We start from the raw sequence: 22,721 nt of genomic DNA, 5'->3' as shown, positions 1-22,721 counted from the left end.
TTGTGCAGTGCACGCACAGAAGTGAATTCAGTGTGAGGTCGCAAGTGAAGATACATTCTAAGTGAACAGCTTATATGGCAGTAATATGAGTATGGTGCAGTTTGCAGTGATGTAATGTAGCAACATAGACACTGCTAGCAAATAGTTTGCAGTAATTAGGTAATGTAGCGGACTGGTGGGAAGAAGTCACGTTATTGCGGCTGGGCGACGTGTTACGCAACAACCGGTATTCTCGCATTTGTCTCTTGGAAGAGATTGGGTGTTTACGTTTCGAAATACAGGCGGTTGTGAGAGACGTCGGCTGTATTCTTGTAAGCTGTTTGAATATTCTATGTGGGACGAGAAACACAAGAGAGAGAGGGAGAGAGAAGTGGACTTTATGAATGATGGAGTATTTGTCAATTGTTGCTGAGGTTTTGCAGAAATTGCTTGCGAAATGTTTTACATAGTGAATTCTCAAAAGGAAGGTTTGTCACGTTGGTTTACAGATATCTCCTGTTGTTGCAGTAGTTGTGGTGTTACTGGAGTAATTGTGTGGACTGCAAAAGGTACAAATGAATAGAGAAGGCGATCTTTTTTTTCAATTTTTATATTTTAATATCCTGTACAATGAAGTACAGGATGTCATTTCCTCTAGTGGCGCGTATTAACTCTGTGTTAGCATCTCGACGAGCTGCTGATCGTTCTGCCGACTGGCGATGTCCAGGGGGGTGTTCCCGTCATTAGCCCTCACCCCCTGTCGGCTCCGGCCTGCAGCAACGCGGCCGCCGCTTCTGTGTGGCCATTGTATGCCGCCAAGTGCAGCGGCGTCTGCCCCCACTGATCCCTGGCGTTGGGGTCGGACGCCGCAGAGAGCAGCAGCCGCACCACAGCCGCGTGGCCACTCCGTGCAGCGCAGTGCAGGGCGGTCCGCCCGGCCCAGTCCCTCGCCCCCACGTCCGCCCCAGCCGCGAGCAACGCCCGCACCTCCTCCACCTCCCCCTCCATAGCCGCCTCTATCAGCCTCCTGCCTCGCTCTGCATCAGAAAGGCTCCTGCACAAAACATCGACACACTTACTCTCTACTATCGAGACACACACACCAAATGAAAGAAACTGTCACATCCGCAAAACTGCCAACAATTCGGAATACACTTCTTCCGAGCGACAGGTCACAAATCTAGAAATCTCGCTTCTGCGATACGGGTTAACCAGCGTATTACAGACAGATGCACAGCACTAGCCCATAATCAAAAACTTCAGCCATCTCCCATTAAAAATAGGTGCACTGCATCTCTTAACATATTCGTTTGGCACATTCCCTCATAGTTCACTCCACAGATCCGCCTCCTTTCACCTCGGCATGCAGTTGCTACCCAATCCTTCATCTACATTCAAACACACCCCAAAACTACCTTCTCTGGGTACCAATTCCTTCACTCACTTAGGAAGAAAACAATAGAAACTAAACGCATCTGTAAGTACTGAAATATTACTTCCTCACCAGACAGCTAAGTGATTCAGACCAGTAACACTGACATTTTCTGACATACCGACGAAAAATATAAAAGTCACTGCTTCGTACACAATAAGTTGGTCGACATATTTCAAATACAACAAGGGCACCGGGTCGGCTCTCCCTGACACACACACACACACACACACACACACACACACACACTACCCGCTGCATAATAATCGTCACATATGCTCATATAATCATGCATGCAACAATAGATACAACCACTGGAACATTCATTTCCATCTACTTACAAACTTTGCAACCCACCATATGGTCTGTGGCAGGGGGTATCCTGCACAACTACTATACTCAGTCATGTTAACTTTGTGTAACTTTTTGCATTTTCTGAAAATTCTGGACACAAAATAAGTTACACACCACTACAGAAGGCGTAAAACTTTACATTTATACTTAAAAACGTCTAAGTAAACTTAAAGTGTACACCAGCTACGCTGCTTCCGAGTAAAATTTCTGTTTCAGTAGTAGTACAAAGTTACACTGTCACTAACCGTAACAAAACTGTACAATTTTCCCTATATCTGATGCTGTGCATAAATTTAGATCATGCCAGAAAGGAATCAGGTGTTTGTAAGAAATAGAAACGGACAGTGTTGATTCATTATCGGATGTTCACTTAGAAATATCAAAATACTCGTATAGATCTGGCATTGCTGAACTTGAACCAATGTCGCGAGAACCTCTCACCACAGTTGAAGCCTAATCCCAAACGAGAGAGCCAGTAATAAGCTCCAAAGACAAGTGAAATACTAACTAGAAACTACAGAGGTAATAAAACTGGTGCATTTAGTAGAAAATAATCAATGTAGGTGGAGCAGCAACCGTATGAAACAAAAGTAGTAACTGGTACACATAAAAAGTTATCCTAACTGACTGCAGTCATTTCCTCTTTCCTTTCTGCTCGCAAATTCAGCGAGGGAGAAACGACTGCCTGTGTGCTTCTGTACGAGCGACAATGCCTCTCGCCCTATCTTCACACGCCTTGTCTCAAGTGTACATTGCCAGAACTAGAATTGTTCTGCAGTCAGCGTCAAAAAACAGAGTTCCTCGAAAAGAACGTTGCCTCCCCTCCAGTGATTCCGATTTGAGTTCCTGAAGATTCTGCACAATACCTCTGCGTCACTCGAAACTACCGGTAGCAAATGTAGCGGCTCAGCTCTCAGTCCTATAGCTGTCTTCCTTTAATTCTACCTGTTGCCGATACCAAACAGTCGAGCAGTACTCGAGAATAGGTCGCACCAGCGGCCTACATGCAGCCTCATCTACAGCCCAACCACACTTTCCAAAAATTCTCCCAACAAACTTAAGTCGACCTCCCGCCTTCCCTACCACAGTCCTCTCAACCCTTACCCATTTCGTATCGCTTTGCGAACTTTCGCTCAGACATTTAAGCGCAACACCTCTACTGCTGTACCTCAACACTACGTGTCTGTTTTTCCTACTCACCTGCATCAACTTACGTTTCTCTACATTTACAGATGGCTGCCATTCGTCACACCAACTAGAAATTTTGTCCAACCCGCCTTGTGCCCTCCTACACTCACTCAACGACGACATCTTACTGTACACTAGGGGACCACCAGCAAACAGCTGCAGATACCTGTCCACCAGACCATTTATGTACACAGACAGTAACAGCGGTCCCATCACCCTTTTCTGCAGCACTCCTGCCTCTGGCGAACACTCGCCACTGAGGACAACATACTGGGTTCTGTCACTTAAGAGCTGAGGTCCACTCACATACATGGGAACCTATTCCACACGTTTCTATCTCCTTCAACAGTCGACAGTAATTGACGGTGTGAAACGCTCTGTGGACATGTACGAATATGTTATTCAGAGGTGATGGATAAGCGCACCACATAACAGGAAAATCTGCGCAATGCAAAGAATTCCGATCTTTGGGGTAAAAATGGCTCAGTCACCTCTGTTGCATCACGGATTGTATTAAAGAGTCGGCACAGAGAGAACTGGGGGCTAATGTTGCCAGTCTCAAAAAGAAAAAGCATTGTAGTTTACACACAAGTCAGCCTTACCGCTATTGGACGCATCACAAAGGCGACCGAAAATAAACCACGCGGTTTGCCAGAACCGCCAAGAAAGTGCACTACCAAATTTGAAGTATAAATCCATCATTGCAAGCAGCTTCTCAAAATAGGTAATTTGATCAACCATAGGGACTTTTGTATGGCTAAAAACTAGTGCTGACATTACACAAATTAGTTGTTGCCGTAAAAACAAAAAAAATTATTTTCCTAGGAAGAGAGATGTTTAGCGTAAGACACTGCATGAAATGCGATTTACTTGCAACAGACCTCTAAGTAAAGGAAAGGTCCCTCTAGAGAGAAGTCATTACTGACTGGCGATGCAAATACTTGATACAAGTCAGGAAATTAACAGAACTCATTTATGCTGACGAAACTTTGGTGGTGAACCAACGACATTCCTCTTAGAAGACGATGACAGGGTCGTGACATTGGCACCAAAATGGACAATACGATAGTGGAAGCAACAACGGTGAATGTTGTATCCAACTTTGGGTTTATTTATTACTCTACATCAATACCGTCTTCACCAAAATATTTCCCATTACATATTATACATTTATTCCAGTGGTTCTTCCAATGCTTAAAACTATTCTGGAAAAATCAGTACGGTAGCGTTTAGTTCTCTCAGACGTGCAGTTTGAATCTCATCTCTTATGTAAAAGACAGCTCTTTAAGGTTTGTCTTTATTTTTGGGAACAAAATGTCACACACGGAGCGAACGTGGGGCCAAGGACATCACTACAGTATTGTTTCTAGCCAAACATGCACAAGCACGCAACGAACTGTGAGCAGGTGCGTTATCGCAGTGCAGAAGCAATGAATTGTTCCGCCACAAAGCGGGACACCTTTCCGCGTTGCTTCAGGCCATCTGGGTTGAGCTGGTGAGAAGTACTGCCTACTGGCCGTTTCATCTTGGGACAAGGAGTCGTGGTGCACTGTACTGTCAAAACCGAAGATTACTGTCAGACACGTAACATTCACATTTCAGTGGTCTTGGCCGTCTGTCACCGAGACAATTGAGTTTTAGTTTACGCATAGTTTGGTTTAACTCTCAGTTCGTCTTCTATTATGACCTTCTCGTCATCCTCATGTTCTTCGAAATGTTTATACCAGTCGTAAACACCTATTTCACTCGTAGGAGACTCACCAAAAGCAGTATATAATATTTCTAAAACCACGATGCATTTTAATCCGTTCTCATAGCAAATTTTAATACAAATGCGGTAATCCGTTATTAAACAAATAATCCCTGATACTCTTAAAATACCAGTAACCTTTCTAACACCTGACAACACACTAAGTAACCGATACACACAACGTTGTACACACAATGACAAAAAGGACGTATGAATCTGAGTAATAAAACGCGTGAAATGGCGAGTTTCCCGTTACTTCTGAGCACTACTCCTATCACAAGAATGGTTGCGCTTCAATCCACCCAATCAAGGGGAACTTTTACCTCTTAGAGCAAACACAATGGAAGAGCAAGTCTTCAGTTGTCCGGTATAATTACACCACATTTCGTTTATAATCGCTTCGGAATATATCCATCCATTTAGGAGGGAATTGTAGACGAAAATGCATTCAGATGAACAGGCATTCTGACGTATATTTGTAATAGATGTAGCAACCCTGGTTTTTGATTTCTGTTCCTGTGTCGATGTGATTTACTCCACAATGTTGTGTTTCGGGAGAGGGCTATCGTCTGCTGTCTCGCAGTGGTGCCAACTCATTTAACTAAAAGTGAACGCTGCCCGGATGGGTCTGCACAGTGCGTCGCCACCGATTTAAGGCGCGCACCGCGGGAACGCCGGCACGGCATTTCGGAACCGAGGTGTATAGAAAAAGCAGGCAGGCCATTCCGGCCCCAAGCGAGTAAAAAACTCGCAGACGGCCTCACGCGCCTTGACGTCACGGAGAGGGGAGGAGAGGAGGCTGCAGCGCCGAGCATTCAGCTTTGAGACAGCCACGAGCAAGACTCGCTGTAAGTGTGCCGTGGCAACATTGCATCAATGGTGCTCGAACGACGACGGACGTCACGTATCACGTTTTTCCCAAGGATGAGCACTTGCAACGTGAATGGATGGTTCGATGCAAACGCAAGGACAAAGTGAATGTGAAACCTGCACGTGTGTGGTCAGCTCATTACCGGCCAGAAGATTATGAACGGGATTGGAGAAATGAGCTTCTAGGCTTACCTTCAAGGAAGAAGTTATTACCAGCAGCAATCCCCTGCATAAACATTCCGAACTGGCGTGGACAAGAAATTGTGGAAACCGGTGATGCAAACGAAAGGGTAAGACGTCTGCACATACATACCACTTTCAATAATTGAAACTGAAAAATTACCGTAATACAAACGAATTCACATAAATGCAATGCTTCTTGACGCATTGCTATATTGCTTTACGGGAGTGAATGACTCGCTATATTGTACAGGCAATAAATAATGTTGCTCAAGTGTATTTGCTTTTCCTCCTGGATATAATAGCTACATTTGTCTTAGAAATAGCCGTTATTTTTAAGTATTCTCGATATGTTGACTATTTTAAAGCTAGTATATAATTCAATGACAAAATCATCATATTTCCCGTAATTTGTTTACATCTACTTCTGTAACAATAGCTGATGCTGACCAGCTGACTTCGCAGCGTAGTGGTGTGGTTTCTGACTCCCATGTTGGAGGTTATGGGTTCGTATACCTGTATTTCCTCTTACATTGTAATTTTACAGTTTATCAAACTGGGCTATTGCAGCCGCTTGTGCCACTGATATTTAATCGCTTTTGTCAATTGATCTGATTTTTAGTGAGAAATTAATGCAGTTGCATAGTACTTGGTCAAGAATTTTAGGAGTAGTAGGCCTACTCGGTAAATAATTTTAGGAATAATAAAATTAAATTTATGCTTTAGAGATTCGGAAGACGTGCACAACGCTGTGGAGCAAGAAGTTTGCAAAAGCTATCTTTGACAGTTTTAGAAACTGTGCCACCGAAAGAAAGTCGACCGAACCGCATGTACAGACTGCGTTCATAAGCCCACTGAAGTAGTGAATAAGGATTTCGAAATTAAGGAACTGAGGGCCGAGATTGAACTTTTAAAAAAACTGAATGCACAGAAAGAAGCGGCACTAAAAAATGTGATGCAGCTTTACGAAGTAAAACGAACGATCTCCGACGTGTTCTTTCGTCGAAGCGGGCAGAAAAGTCATCTGGCGTGAAAGCAAAAGTCGTATTGCACAAAAGTGTAAATAGTGTATTGTCAAAGTGTTTTACACTGGCACAAATAAGATGTCTATTAAATAAAAATAAAAGGGCGAAGTGGAATTCGGAGGACATTGCCCATGCATTAACTTTAAGAGCTCTGTCACCTAAAGCGTACACTTATTTGCGAAAGCGAAAAATTCCTTTGCCTTGCAGGGCAACCCTTCAGAAACGGACGAAGGAATTTAAATGCAGACCGGGTATTCTTTAAGATATCCTGTGTTCATTGAATGAGGGGTCAGCCAGACGAGTGTCACTCGCACCTCGCATTTACATTAATGCCACCCTTACCATCTGACACTCCAGTGGGAACTCTTGAGGACGTGACTTTGAACGTGGCTCAAAATTTTGTCTTTCTGCGTTGCAGTGCATGGCAAACGATTCTGAAAATGTGCGCTCACTTCATCAGGTAGAATACTAACGGTATTGAATTACCAATGTATGATTTGGCACGATACGAAATTATACTGTGGGACCTTACTTCTTCCACGGGGTGATTAAATGGAAACACGTATGCACATATTCTTACTAACATTCAGCCTGTTCTTCTAGAGGTAGTTCTGTGGACAAGCGACAGTGTATGTGGATCGAACACGACCACTGCCCAGACTCTTCGCCTGCTCCAAAGCGACCAATGAATGGAAAGTTTCCTGGCCGTTGTATGGGACGGAATGCTGCAGTACAAAGGCCAGCCAGGTACCCTGATCCGGCTCAAATGGATTTCTTTCTACGGGGAGCACTGAAAGATAGAGTGTCATGAACCCACTTGTGTCACATGATACACGCCAGACCACACGACAATGTATCATCCAATGTAGCTTGTCCAGTTTGTCTCTCTCTCTCTCTCTCTCTCTCTCTCTCTCTCTCTCTCTCACTCTCTCTCTCTCTCTCACACACACACACCCACACACCCACACACACACACACACACACACACACACACACACCCACACACCCACAACCACACCCACAATCACACCCACAACCACAACCACAACCACACACAAACAGCCATTCCAAATGTGTCTAGCAGTCGATGGTGTGCAATTTGACCATATTGTTCATTAAAATGTGAAACCATACTTCACTAAGGAAAGTATTTAGTTTGTGGATGACAAGGCATCACGTGTTTTGAATAAATTTTTAGCTTATTTAAAATCTATTCCATCTACGCACAATTTCGAGTAGTTTCTAATTTCTAACTGGCAGCAGGTCTCTTGCGCTGTAGAACCACCCGGGTGCTTCCAGGCAGAGACAGGCTGAGCTGACAGAAGGTCATGGGATAGCGATATCTACACATACAGATGGCAGCAGTATCGCGTATGCAAGGTATAAAAGGGCGGCGGGTTGGCGCCGCTGTCACCTGTACTGAGGTGGCTCCTGGGAAAGGCTTTCCGACGTCTTCATGGCCGCACGACGGGAATTAACAGACTTCGGTTGCGAAATTATAGAACTTGTTTATGACTGTTCATATTTTTAAAATGTAGTTTCCCATGTATCGAAATTTAATAAAATACCGTTGTGGCCTTTTGTAAGTGCTCTGCAAACAAAGTGCAGTCTTTGTGTCGCCTTCGCCACAATATTATCTGTGTGGTCATTCCAATTTAAGTTGCTCGTAATTGTAATTCCTAGGTATTTAGTCGAATTGACAGCCCTTAGATTTGTGCGATTCATCGTATGCCCAAAATGTATCAGATTTCTTTTAGTACCCATGTGGATGACCTTGCACTTTTCTTTGGTTAGTGCCAATTGCCACTTGTCGCACCACACAGAAGTCTCTCTAGATCATTTTGCAATTGGAATTGATCATCCGATGATTTTAGTAGACTGTAAATTACAGTGTCATCTGCAAACAATCTAAGGGGGCTGCTCAGATTATCTCACAGATCATTTATTTAAATCAGGAATAGTAGAGGGCCTTTGACACTACCTGGCGGAACGCCTGATATCACTTCAGTTCTACTCGATGTTTTGCCGTCTATCTGAGCTGTGACCTCTGTGAGAGGAAATCACGAATCCAGTCACACAACTGAGGCGATACTTCACACGCACCCAATTTGATTAATGCAGGGTGTCTACGCACAGAAGGAAAAAAATTCCCGGATTTTTCCCAGATCTTCTGATTAAAAATACACACTCCTCCGGGTGAAAAAGACTTTCTCCCAGGTGAAAATACACTTTTTCCGTGTTAAGTGAGAGTATACTTTCCCTCGGAACTGTAAAATTTATCAATCATTTCAATGGTTATGGTTTTATACAGTGACTTAGAATTTCCCAGTACTTCAGAAAAGGGAACACAGGGGGAAAAAAACACGTTTTGGGAAGTTCTTTGATGTGCAGCAACATATACGTTGCATATTTTAGTACTACGAAAGTACGAATTCGAATTTCACAAAACACTGCATGTTACTTTCCGAAGCATTGAAATGGACATTGTTACGCGCTTTTGTAAGCTGTCACAGCTCATGTCACGTGATCTCGCCAGCCGATGACAGCGGGTATTCAGAACATAGGACACGTGATATAGTCAGCGAATAACAACATCACTCAATTAGGGCAAAAACACAAACTGGACAAGTTAATGGTTTAAACTAATTACGTAGTGTTGGTACAGGAAAAGCAAAGCTTTCATATATAATATTTGTCGCGAAGATTAATAAGCTACAAGAGAAGCTAAGCTTTCACATATAATGTCGATCTTTCTTGTGCGTTTGCACTTTAAGATACATCACACAATGTGCCAGTAAAATGTTTAACACCAACATAAATCTCTGATGTTCTGGGTTCGAAATTTTTCTAAATGGCTTGTCATCAAAGAGTTTGTCTTTAAATTAGAGCCAAACACTGTGCGATTTAAGAAATTCATCGTAAATAAAAGCCGAATTTCTTTAGCAAAGCGACAAAAATAACTTCGTTGTTCTGCAGGGCGATTAATGCTTGACTGTCAGAAGGGTGGATATTATATTAAAATCTGGAACTAGTAACATGTTTTAGCCTTCCGTAATTATGTGAATTTATTTTAATTCGCTTGATAGTTCCCAACGACAGAAATCACTTTTTTTCCATTGGCGTAAGAACAGTAAATGAAGAGGAAACAGCAAAATCACTAAATGTAAATACGTATCACGTGGAGTTCCCCCCTCCCCCCAAACCACTGTAATTCAAACTGCTCTGCGCATCAGCCCCGGATCTATGATATTTCGTACCAGGGCAATACTAGATGGTTACATGGTGGCTTTACTCCGCTCAGCTCGTGTAATCCCGTGTCCTTTTGTCTGCAGGAAAGTTTATTTCCAGATGCGACTAGGCTTCCCCTGGCAAGGACATCACGTACACTATGCACGCATTCAAAAATCAAATTATGATTCATTTAGAAATCAACTTAAAATGTGATCAAAAATGTTCAAAATGCAACAGGGATTAGCTTCAAAATCATTTGAATAATCGATAGACCAACATGCACTAGATGCTAGGTGTTTTGTGAAATAACGTTCTTTTTCCTCAAGAATACGAATTTGCCCCCCTCGCCATCGAAATTGCCGCCCGGTTGAGATACTCCGGTTTGCTGCGTGCAGAACCAACAGCGACATTCCTGTTTCCAGAAGCGGGAGAAGGTACTACTGAGACGCGACTCAACTGCTCATGCGCGTGGTTCCGCTCGTAACTGCTTAAATGAATATAATGTAAACAGTTGTGACTTAACGCTCATCGGAGGTAATTTGTTGTTACGAAGCACTGCATTGTCTTCCTACAGCCTTTCACACATTTTGCTGTTGGCAGACGCTTGTATGAGCACTGTGTGTTTTTTGTTTATATACGAAGCATTTCCTTTGCAATTTAAATTTCATTCCCTCGTTCATATTTTTTTGCTGCAGTATTATTCTGCAGCAGCGGAATACAGTAATGTCCTTTGTTAGAGTATCGGTTATTACCAGCCAAAATGACAAAAAATTAACTGAAAACTAAATCAATGGTAAACTCCCGGGATTCTAGAAAATTCCCGTGTTTTTCCCGGTTTTCTTGCGGATGAAAAAATTCCTGGGGCTTTCCCGGATCTTCCGGGCCGTTGTTGTTGTTGTGGTCTTCAGTCCTGAGACTGGTTTGATGCAGCTCTCCATGCTTCCGGGCCGTATACACCACGTAATAGTGTCTTGTTAGGAATGGTATCAAAACCCTTCTGGAAATCTAGGAATATGGAATCAATCTTAGATCCCTTGTCGACAGCACTCATTACTTCATGGGAATGAAAATCTGTGTTGCACAAGAACGATATTTACTAAATCCGTGTTGGTTATGTATCAATAAGTCATTTCCTTCAAAGTGAGTCATAATGTTGGAGTACAGTATATTCTCCAAAATGCTACTGCAAATTGAGGTCAGTAATATGTGTCTGTAATTCAATAGGTTACTCCTATTTCCTTTCTTGAGTATTGGTGTGACCTGTGCTACTTTCCGGTCTTTAGGAACAGACCTTTCGCCAAGTGAACGGTTGTATACGACTGCTAAGAAAGGCGCTATTGTGTCTGCATACTCTGAAAGGAACCTGACTCGTATTCCATCTGGACCAGAAGACTTGCCTTTCTTAAGTGATTTGAGTTGTTTCACAACACCTAAAATATATACTTTTATGTCACTCATGCTAACAGCTGTTCTGGTTTCGAATTCTTGAATAGTTACTTTGTCTTTTTTCGTGAAGGAATTACGGAAAACTGTATTTAGTAACTCCGCTGTAGTGGCACCATCATCGGTAACATTTCCATCGCTATCGCGCAGTGACGGTGTTTACTGTTTTTTGCCACTGGTGTACTTTACATACGGCCAGAATGTCTTTGGGCTTTCTACCACATTTTGAGACAATGTTTGTGGAAACTATTAAAAGGGAATAAGTCAAGTCCATTTAAAAGACCCCTGCCACATTATCCACATTAAATTACTTTTTTGGCTCCCACGTTTCCCTTTGTATACGGGAGAAATTTCTGTATTATACAATAGCTTATTGCATTCTGCTCCGGTTAATTTCAAAAGGCATGTCGAAGAGTCTCACTGCTGTTGGTCCCAGGTGTGTGTGTGTGTGTGTGTGTGTGTGTGTGTGGGTGTGTGTGTTACTGAAGCATAAATTGGTCCATACTTTATTTTGAAATCCACCAGCTATCGAGTCATCCTGCAAACATGTCAGTTCACTTTGAGATGGCAGTATATTTTCAGTAGGACCAACTATCTTTGCCCACGTCGGTTGCTCTTTTCTAAAAATAAAAGTTAACTACACCATGGAATTATGCAAAACTTCTCCATCATCCATCAGTTTGTTTACATGTGACAATCCATACAGTGCTGTACGCATCTCCACTCAGCCACACCCACTGCATTTCTTACTTCTCGAGAGCAGATACCTCAACCATTAGACCAGCTGAGTGTGTGTGCTGGCGTAGATGGAATTACCATTGTGGATGATGTTTTTTAGCCATGGTTTGCAAACACTACCGCCAGAGATTCTCATGTACATCCTCTGAAGTAAGATAACACATCCACCCATTCGATTTCTCTCTTGCTACTCTTCCCAAAAGTCCCCCCGGATAAACTCTAGTGGAAGTGTCGATGAGGTGTGCTCAGGCAGCCTCTGGTCAAGGAGACTGCCTGCAATAAGCAGCAAATCTGGGTTCCTGTTCCAGTGCGGCACAGATTTCCAATAGTCACTACAGATGTAACTGACCAGGGAACCATTTAAGGAATATTCGACTTACATTTTAAGACATACTCAATACAAGCTGTATCCTCATTACTGTACTAAATATTAACTTTGTCATTCTTACTTGTATTTCTGTTTACCTTTCTTTCGCCATTTCTTCCTGAGTGTCTTCAATAACTTACATCTACAACCATTCACATAGGTTTTGTTGAGTGGAATTGTGTGAAAAATCCCGTTTCCACACCCATTTACTTCAGAATCAATTTGTATGACATACAAACATCACTAAAAACAAAATCTAGATTAAACACATCAATATATAAAGAATTTGGAAATCGGTATGATTTGAATGGGACACTTCCTACGTAACTACAGTTTAGTGACTCTGAACTAAACGTAATTCTCACGGTAAATACAGAGAACGAGAAATCTTCTGCATATGTGCCCAGTCTTCAAAATATCATAGCCAAAAAAGTGAGAAAGGAGTAATGTTTAATGGCAACTGTAACCTCTATCCAAAAACTGAAGGAATCTGTATTTTATTTTATTTACTATATTGGCTGGTTAATGCCAAAATAAGCAGTACTGCGAGGGTAAGACTTGGGCACGTGTGGCAACACAACTCACCGGAAGCGAGAGACGGCTGCGTCATCAGGTGGAGGGGTGTGTTGGGCAGACGTGGGAGGCGCAGCTGCAGCAGGAGTCCGGCTGTGGCCGCTGTGGGGCTGACGGTCAGAATTGGGGGTGGACGCGCCCCCTGTGGCGGTCGGCGAGCTGCACAGAGAAACACTGTGTGGGTGGGCGTGTTCACACAGGGGCTCACTGCAGGCGGTACAGCTGAGGGACTGTCCACCAGGGCAACAGAACACACAGTGCCAACAACACCAGCCTGTCACTTAACGTGACTGTGCCACCAATTAACTGATCTTTTTCTACACTACTTCTGCTATATTCCCCATTGGCGTAGCCTAAGATGCAAAACAACAAATTGTTCACAATGAAGCACAAACCAAATCCCAAACATAAGGGCCAACAATTTTGCTGCCCTGACAGAACAACTATCAGACACAATTTAGAAGCAGTTAAAGTTAACTGGCTGCTACTTTTGGTTGTGAGGTGATTTGAAAACTGATATATGGATGCTGAATTATATCACTGGAGGAAGAGAGAGAGATCCAGCGATAGAGAAACAAACTGATAAGTTGGGGTATCAACTTACTGTTGAAACTATATGGTCATGGATATGCAGGCGCTGTTTGATGTGAAGCCCGAGGGAATGAAGAAGATGGACATGAATTACAAGAGCTATGCTATAAAAGTTATCGAGAGTATATTCAAAATTTGCATTTCAGTAAAGCAAATAGAACTGTATATATGCATGTAATGTCTCCACAATTCGATTCATTGAAAAGACAGCAGTGGTGATGTGTTTCATAAACAACAATTTTCGTGTTGAGCAGTTTGCAGTAGAGGCCACCATTAAAAGAAAAAACGGATTACGCAGTGTATGCAATTTTACCTGATGGACAACGTTTACAACTTGCGAAGTAACCTGTAGTCTATTGAATATGGATATTTTTTTTTAATTTAAAAAGAAACAAAATAGACTTGTATGGAGCATATGTATCCGAGAGACAGAGGCAACAAATGATAGCTGGATGAAAACGTCATATCAATACTGACGTTGTGGGAGATATGTCGTACACTTGTAGGTGGACAACGAATATAATCTGCTGTATCCCCGTAGCAGGAAACCTGATAGGATTCCCTGGACGACGACCTCTGGTAACACCACAGGGAACTTCAAACAAGACAGGGGGGCAGAGATTTCCTGTCTGCTTTGTAAAAGGGAATGCACGGAAAAAATTCGGGGTGATAGCTGAACAGAGACGAGAAGGAAATGTGATTGTAGGGCACAGCCTTGAGTGTGACAATGTTACTGTGCTGGCTGGAGTATTCTCTTCCTGTTTGCCCCCAGTGTGCATGACTAGCCCCAGTGCTCATAGCTCCTGCTTTACTGGATATCTCAGGGGGTCATACCCTGCTCTTTGGGGCCAGTCAACCGGGGGTAGCGTCTTTTTTAGTAATCAGGAAAATCCTCAGTCCCAGGATTGAACCTCATCATCACTTGAATTTTGAATAAGAATCATCAGCATCGGTGTCTGAAGACTTCCAGCGTAAGGTGTCGCCCTCTTTCAGCCAACAGCCTTTCCAAAGAGGGCGGAGGGGCCGACAGGTTCAGGGCACTCTTTCTCTTGAGGTCTGAAACTGGTCCTAAATGAGGAAGAATTGGCAATGATCAACAACGTGAGGATACAGAAGGCAATGTAAACCACTGTGTGCATCAACATGACATGTGGCATGTGATTCAATAAGAGCCATAATGGTCTCTCCATTGGCAAAAAAGTAGTCCCCCATTCAAACCTCCAGGCGAGGTGGCCCAAGAGGGAGGTGACCACGAAAAAAAGGTCGAGTACCCAATGAAAGGATAACATTCTATGATTCGGGAGCTGGAAAGTGAGGAGTTCGAATGTGGTTCGGAAGCCAGAAAATAAGAAATGGATTTCTGGTCACATGAGAATAGGGTAGTAGCAACAGCAGTAGGATTCAGTATCAATAGAAAGGCAGGGCAGAAATTGAGTATAGATATGTTCTCGTGAGAATCAAATGCAAACCAACAACATGCATAGTTCAGGTATACATGATGACGTCGCAAGTTGAAGGTGGAGAGAGAGAGAAAAAGTGAGGATATTGAACAGGTAATTCAGTACTATGTAATAGTCATGGAGGGACTGAAACGTGATCATAGCGGAAGGAGTAGAAGAAGGGGTTACACGAGAATATGTACTTGATAATAGGAATAGGAGAGAAGAAAGGCTAGTTAAGTTCTACAGTAAATTTATCGTAATAATAGCTGGTATAGTCTGTTCAAAAATCACTAGACGAGGAGGTATACTTGGAAAAGGACCGAAATATGGGAGGTTTAAAGTCACACCATATTACTGTCAGTCAAACATTTTGAAATCAGATACTGGGCTGTAAAGCATACCCAGGAGTAGATATAGAGTCATAACAATTTAGCACTGATTAAGAGTAGGCTCAATTTTACGAGACTCGTCAGTAGCAATCGATGTACAAAGAAGTGGAATACAGTAGTACTAAGGAAAGAAGAGATGAGATTTATGTTCTCTGAGGCTACAGATACTGCAATAATAAGCAGCTCAATAGGTAGTTCAGTTGAAGAGGAATAGATATCTTTAACAACGACATTAACAGAAGTTGGAAAGAAAAACGTAGGTACAAAGAAGCTAACTGCGAAGAAACCATGGAAAACATAAGAAATCCTTCAGTTGATCAATGAAATATATAAGTTCAAAAATATTCAGGAAAATTCAGTAATAGAGAAATATGTCACTTAGGCCTAAGGATGAAATGAATAGGAAGTGCAGAAAAGCTAAGGTGAATTGGCTGAACGAAAAATGTGAAGAAATCAAAGAAGAAATGATTCTTGGAACGACTGACACAGCATACAGAAAAGTCAAAGCAATCTTCCACGGAATTAGAGGCAAGCGTCGTAACATTAAGAGCACAATGGGAATTCGTGTGTTAAATACAGAGGCGAGATCGGATAGTTGGAAAGAGTACACTGAAGGCCTCTCTGATTGGAGCAACTTGTCCGATGGCGTGACAGAAGAACAAGCAGGAGTCGGTATGGAAAATATTGGTGATTAGAATCAGAATTTAAAAGTGCTTTGGAAAATTTAAGATCAAAGAAGGCATAAGGTATAGACAACATTCAATCAGAAGTTCTAAAATCATTGGGGGAGGTGGCAAAAGGTCTATTCTCACTGTTGTGTAGAATGTATGAGTCTGGCAATATACAATCTGACTTTGAGAGAAATATAATCATCACGATTTGGGAGACTCCAAGAACAGAGAAGCGTGAGAATTATCGTGCAATCAGCTTAACAACTCAAGCATCCCAGTTGCTAAGAAGGATAATACACAGGAGAACGGAAAAGAAAATTGACGTTCCTAACGTTCATAGGATTTGTGGTCCTGGCGAAAGCGTTCGGCAATATCAAATGTTGCAAGATGTTTGAAATTCTGAGAAAAATACGGGTAAGCCATAGGAGAAGTCGAGTAATTTGCAATATGTACAAGACGCAAGAAGGTAAAATAACAGTGGAAGACCAAGAGCGAAGTATTCGGGTTAAAAAGGGTGTCAGACAGGGATGTAATCTTTCGCCTCTACTGCTCAATCTATATACCGAAGAAGCGATGACGGAAATAAAGGAAAGATTGAAGAGTGGAATTAAAATTCAGGGTGAAATGATATAAGATTTGTTGATGACTGATTCCCTCAGTGACTGTGAAGAAGAATTACAGGGTTTGCTGAATGGAATGAACAGTCTAATGAGTACAGAATAGGGAATCAGAGTAATTCAGAGAAAGGCGAAATTGATAGAAGCAGTAGAAGTGAAAACAGCGAGAGACTTAGCATCGTGACTGATGATCAGTAAGTAGATCAAGTTAAGGTGTTACGCAACGTAGGCAGCAAAGAAACCCACGACGAACAAAGCAAGGACGACGTCTAATTCACACTAGCACTGCCAAAAAGGGAATCGCGCTTACCTGGCTTCTGCTGGTGGCCCTCCGGCCATACTGCTGACTTCAATGACTTCTTGCGGGTACTCGAGCACAGCGTCCGCCCAGCCCCGCGTGGCCATCACCTGCGGGTGGTCCTTTATGAAGGCGACGGCAGCCCTGGTGGCGTCCGGGCACGAGTGCCTCACTGCCGTGACGGCCGTCGTCGCTGCGGTCTCGACGGCCAACTGCGACATCAGCTGCCGCTCGCAGGCAGCCTTCAGGGCCGACAAGCCGTACTTGTCGGCCGCCGCCAGCAACTGGTGGGCCGTGTCGGGCAGCTGGGGGGCCTGCAGGGTATACGCGTAGGCGACCAGGAGTCTCAGCACCGGGCCCTCCACGTCGTCGATGCTCACCTGGCCGCAGCTGGCCTCCAGCATGTCGTGCGCGAACATCGCTGCGAACACGGGGCTCGCGGCTGCCAACACGGCCCTGTGAGCCGCCACCCTCGTCTCGCCCGCCACCAGCGTCACCAGGGCGCCGTCACCCCCGTCTAGCAGGGCGGCCAGGGCCTCGGTTGTGGTGTTCTGAACCTCCGTAACTGCCGACATGGTGGGTGGTCCTGAAACACAGTAACACTGAGCAGCCCTCACACTGCACCCTCAACACTTGTACGAGGCGCATGCAAACCTGTATGAAACAGCAGCTGTGTTGTCCATCCTGAATCAATTGCAACGTCACCAATTTCCTTAAAATGACAAGGGTCCGTACTGCTTCGCGATCACCTAAGGTTTGTAACTACCAGCGAGCTGCTGTGATAGACTGCTTTCACCTTCTAAAAATGTTATCGTTCTCAGTCAAAAGATGGTTTATTTATGTCTCAGCAAAAAAATTAGCAAAGCAACAAACTTGTTTCAGCCATAAAGTTACACGACTTATATTTAAATCCAAGTTGGTGGCACCTCTAACTAGGAAAAATTTTCTTCCTCCTCATCCCAAGTTCCTCAGATCCGTGACACCTGATCAGAAGCAAGTACATCTAATGCAGAAATCAGTTTCCTCGGTGAATGTCTCAGGCTAGGCACGATTAAACTTGACCGGCCACCTTGACCGAGTGGTTCTAGGCGCTTCAATCCGGAACCGCGCACGTGCTACGGTCGCAGGTTCGAATCCTGCCTCCGGCATGGGTGTGTGTAATGTCCTTACGTTAGTTAGGTTTAAGTGGTTCTAGGTTCTATTGGACTGATGACCTCCGATGTTAAGTCCCATTGTGCTCAGAGCCATTTGAACCATTTTTGATTAAACGTGAAACCCAGATGCCTCTCCTATTCCACGGAACTTTAATGTTTTATTGACTGCTGTACAGATTTCCATGTAAATTCGTCTCAAAAACAATTCACACAATAGAATGCACCGTGAGTAGCTGCTGCTGTAATCAGGTACTATTCCCTTAAAAGGGGCAAACTAGGAATGCTGACGAGACGGACAGGTTTATGTTTCACGGTTTATGTTTCCATCTAGGATCATACACTGAAGCGCCAAAGAACCTGGTATAGACTTGCGTATTGAGATACAGAGATACGCAGTCAGAAAACGGCGCTTCGGTCGGCAACTTGTATGTAACACAAGTGTATGGCGCAGTTGTTGGATCGGTTACTGATGCTACAACGGCAGGTTACGAACATTTAAGTGTGTTAGAGCGTGGTGTTATAGTCGGCGCACGAGCAATGGAATACAGCATCTCCGAGGTGGCCGTGAAGTAGGGATATTGCCGAACGTCCATTTCACGAGTGTACGTCGAACATTAGGAATCCAGTAAAACATCAGATCTCCGACATCGTTGCACCGGAAAAAGATCCTGCAGGAACGGGACGAACGACGACCGAAGAGAATCGTTGAAGGTGACAGAAGTGCAAGCCTTCGGCAAATTGCAGCAGATATCATTGCTGGGCCATCAACAAGTATCAGCATGTGAAACGTTCAGTGAAACATCATCCATACGGGCTTTCGGAAAACTTTTGTGACTGCACGACACAGAGCCTCAGGCCTCGCTTGAGCCCGTCAGCACCGACAGTGGACTGCTGATGACTGGAAACACGTTGTCTGGTCGGACGAGCGTCGTTTGAATTTGTATCGCGCAGTTGCTCGAGTATGTGTACGAAGACAACCTCGTCAATCGGTATACCATGTGTGTCAGCAGGGGACTGTTCAAGCTGGCGGAAGGTCTGTAATGTTGTGGGGTGAGTGCAGTTGGAGTGATATGGACCCCTTATACGTCTAGATGCGACTCTTGGTAGGTGACATGTACTTAAACATCCTCTCTGATCTCCTGCATCAATTCGTGTCCACTGTGCATTCCGACGGACGTGAGCAATTCCAGCAGGACAATGGGACCTGACACACGTCCAGAATTGCTACAGAGTAGCTCCAGGAAAACTCCTCCGAGTTTAGACACTTCCACTGGCCACCAGACTCCCCAGACATTAATATTATAGAGCTTATCCGGGATGCCTTGCAACGTGCTGTTCAGAAGAGATCTCCGCTTCCTCGTACTCTTACAGATTTAAGGACAGCCCTGCAGGATTCTTGGTGCCAGTTCTCTCCAGCACTACCTCAGACATTAGTCGAGTCCATGCCTCACCGTGTTGCTTCACTCCTGCGTGCTTGTGGAGGCGGCACACAATATTAGGCGGGTGTACCAGTTTCTCTGGGTCTTCAGTGTAACAACACCAACACATATTACTCCTAATTTTGAAGTGCTGGTAGGTCAGCATAGGCAAAGCTGAGAAACTGAATTACCGAATATCTGTTAGCTTTTTTCACAGTTGTGTCACGTGAGCTGTCCTGCGATGCACTTTGAGCAATCTGCACGGAACACAGTAAATAACACGAGAGCAATTATTTGATCTCTGAGTAACAGTGACAGCAACGTCCTCTGAGCTTATCCTGCTCGAGGCAGACACTGCAAATGGGTCTGCTACTTAAGTGAAGGACATCTTTCGATTGAAAAGTATACGATTTATGCTTTATTTCAAGCATCTGTCCATGTTGATAACTCTATGCTTGCAACAATTTGTGACTGTGACGTCTTCCAGCGGCAGCAAAATCGTTTTTTGCAATTTTTAAAGGAGAAAGACATTGTCGAAGAGAAAAGTCGTGTAACACAGCCTCTACTCACCTCGGACTCGGGGAGAAGTGACGTCACGGAGTGGGCTCAGCAAGCAGAACGCTGGTGCAGCAGTGTGGGGCGGACAGCCTGCCCGCCGCTTATATGGCCGGCGGCGAGGCCAACGAGAAAGACAGGCCCCGGTGCGTGAACGTGACGTCACACTCGGCGTCTTGATTTGCTAGTGGAAGCAACGTGTGTGAAAGAGCATTGCTATTTGCCTCGTTGTTTTTCGTACTACAAAAGTGGTGTTTAACTAAGTGCATCGACAGAATACGTGTGTATATGTGCATGTGTGATGGTGATGCATCCTCAATTTGTTATGTTTGCGGTGTTGTGTGCGAAACATTGATAATTGTAAGCAAGGTATGTTAACCTCAAATGCATCTTCGTTTACTACTTTAGAAGATTCTAACCGTCTGTGTGTGTTTATCCTGACGTGATTTTGAGATCTTACACCTGACTGTAACTTCGAGGTAACGTATTGAAATACGGTTTCATTTTATTTCTAGATCTGGAACTCTTGAAATGCCACGTCGATGTAGTGTGTTCGGCTGTCGGTCGAATTATGATTCTGAAACAGAGAGAACGACTACATTTTCTTTGCCATCTGACGAGAGTCGACGTGCACTGCGGCTTCGAAATATCCCAACAGACTTAACCAAACTAAAACGGCCAAATATTTGTGTAAAACACTTCGATGAATCATGTGTAATTCGAGTGGACGTAATTATGGACAAAGGACAACTGAAAGAATTTCCCAGAATAATCCCAAAACTCACCGAAAATGCTGTGCCAACTATTTTTCCCAACACTCCCTCATACTGTTCTAAGTCAACTACAAAAGTGAGACGTCTTGCTGATGTGGAAGACGATAATCTTAGAAAAGCTATTCAAGACAGTATTGAGTCAAACAACTTACACCTCCAACAAAATTCACTTTCGTGTCTCAATGATATTTCTGTATTTCTAGAAGGCCAGAAAATTTGCAGCAACAAGTGGTCTGTGATTAGAGATGATGAAAAATTGCATATCTGTCTTTTGGGATTAGACAGGGGAATACCTTGTGTTACTGCATTCATCACTGTTAATAGTGATTTGAGCTTTAGAGTAAATGTTAGTGAAGGAATTCATTTTGCAATTAATGCATCCATCAATGATGTGAAGAAATTAACTTCCATAAACGTTTTAGAAAATGTAATGTCAATGGTTGAGAAAGGGGAAATTTTGCCTAGTGTTACAGATAAAATAAACTGTGCTGTCAATTGCTTGCAGACTATCCCAAATTATGATGAAAATGCACAACTGAAATTTATTGTAGAACAACTCCATGTATCACAAATCTCAAAAAACAACAGACACTATGGCAACAACACCATGATAGTGGCATGCTGCTTATATGTACATTCTGTCAGTGCATACAATGCCTTGAGGAAAAGTGATTTAATGTTTTTACCCCACCCACGAACCCTGCAGAAAATAATTTGTAATTACCAGCTAGTCACTTCATCAGTTCAAACGAGTCCTTATTTAGAAAACAGGGTGAAATATTTAGAAAAACATGAGTTATTAGTGTCTCTGTTGTTAGATGAGATTTATGTGCAACCACAACTTTCATTTAAATCTGGCTCAATACATGGGAGTAGCTTTTTTCATCCTGAGACGTGTGCCAAAACAGCACAGGTTTTTATGGTCTCTTCCCTTTTGTCTAAATATGTTGATGTTGTAGCAATTATACCAGTAGCTAATATGACAAGTGAAGAGCTGAAATCTTTGATCAGTAATGTTCTGTGCATGGTGGAAAGAGTGGGCTTCAAAGTTGTTAGTCTGATAGCAGATAACAACAGTGTAAACAGGAAGGCATATGAACTGTTTACCCCCAGTAGAATTCTCCAACCCAGTATTGAACACCCTCTAGATCCTTCCAGGAAACTTTTTTTTATGTTTGACACTGTACACATTCTGAAATGTATCAGGAACAATTGGCAGACAAAGAGAAGTGTTAATAAAGTGTTACAGTTTCCTGACATGACTGATCATTCAGTAATATTGACAGCACAGTACAAGCATTTGGAGCTGGTATATGAGAAAGAAAGAAACTCTTTAGTCAAATATGGCCACACACTATCAGCTAGAGTACTGTATCCATCGTCTATTCAAAAACAAAATGTTAAATTAGCTTTGAAAATTTTCAATGATAATAACATAGTAGCTTTGAAACATGCAACAAAGGATATGCCTAATGTTACTGAGCACATAAATCAGACAGTGACTTTCCTTCAGGTGATTGTGAACTGGTGGAAGATTGTGAATGTTAGAAGTGTATTTGAAGGACAAAGATTCAATGATCCTTACAGAGAAGCCATCAGGAAGACAACAGACAATCAGGTGACATTTCTAAATAATCTGTGTCATTGGCTAAAAGTTTGGAGAGTATCTGTACCAATAAGTGA

The 22,721-nt window shown here is 43.2% G+C and overlaps 1 protein-coding gene across 1 annotated transcript; it reads right to left on the bottom strand.

The window, feature by feature from the left end:
- Window positions 1-729: 729 nt before the first annotated feature.
- On the bottom strand, window positions 730-14,519 carry LOC124719670 (ankyrin repeat domain-containing protein 39-like). Its single transcript, XM_047244881.1, has 4 exons — window positions 14,456-14,519; window positions 13,339-13,483; window positions 13,143-13,289; window positions 730-1,033 (listed from the first exon to the last, which is right to left on the bottom strand). The coding sequence occupies exons 1-4, from the start codon at window positions 14,517-14,519 to the stop codon at window positions 730-732; spliced, it is 660 nt and encodes a 219-aa protein (XP_047100837.1).
- Window positions 14,520-22,721: the final 8,202 nt, after the last annotated feature.

Source organism: Schistocerca piceifrons, chromosome 11 (genome assembly GCF_021461385.2).
Source record: "Schistocerca piceifrons isolate TAMUIC-IGC-003096 chromosome 11, iqSchPice1.1, whole genome shotgun sequence".
Lineage (NCBI taxonomy): Eukaryota > Metazoa > Arthropoda > Insecta > Orthoptera > Acrididae > Schistocerca > Schistocerca piceifrons.
Note: the sequence above shows the minus strand (reverse complement) of the source record. Positions and strands in the feature narration are given on the sequence as shown.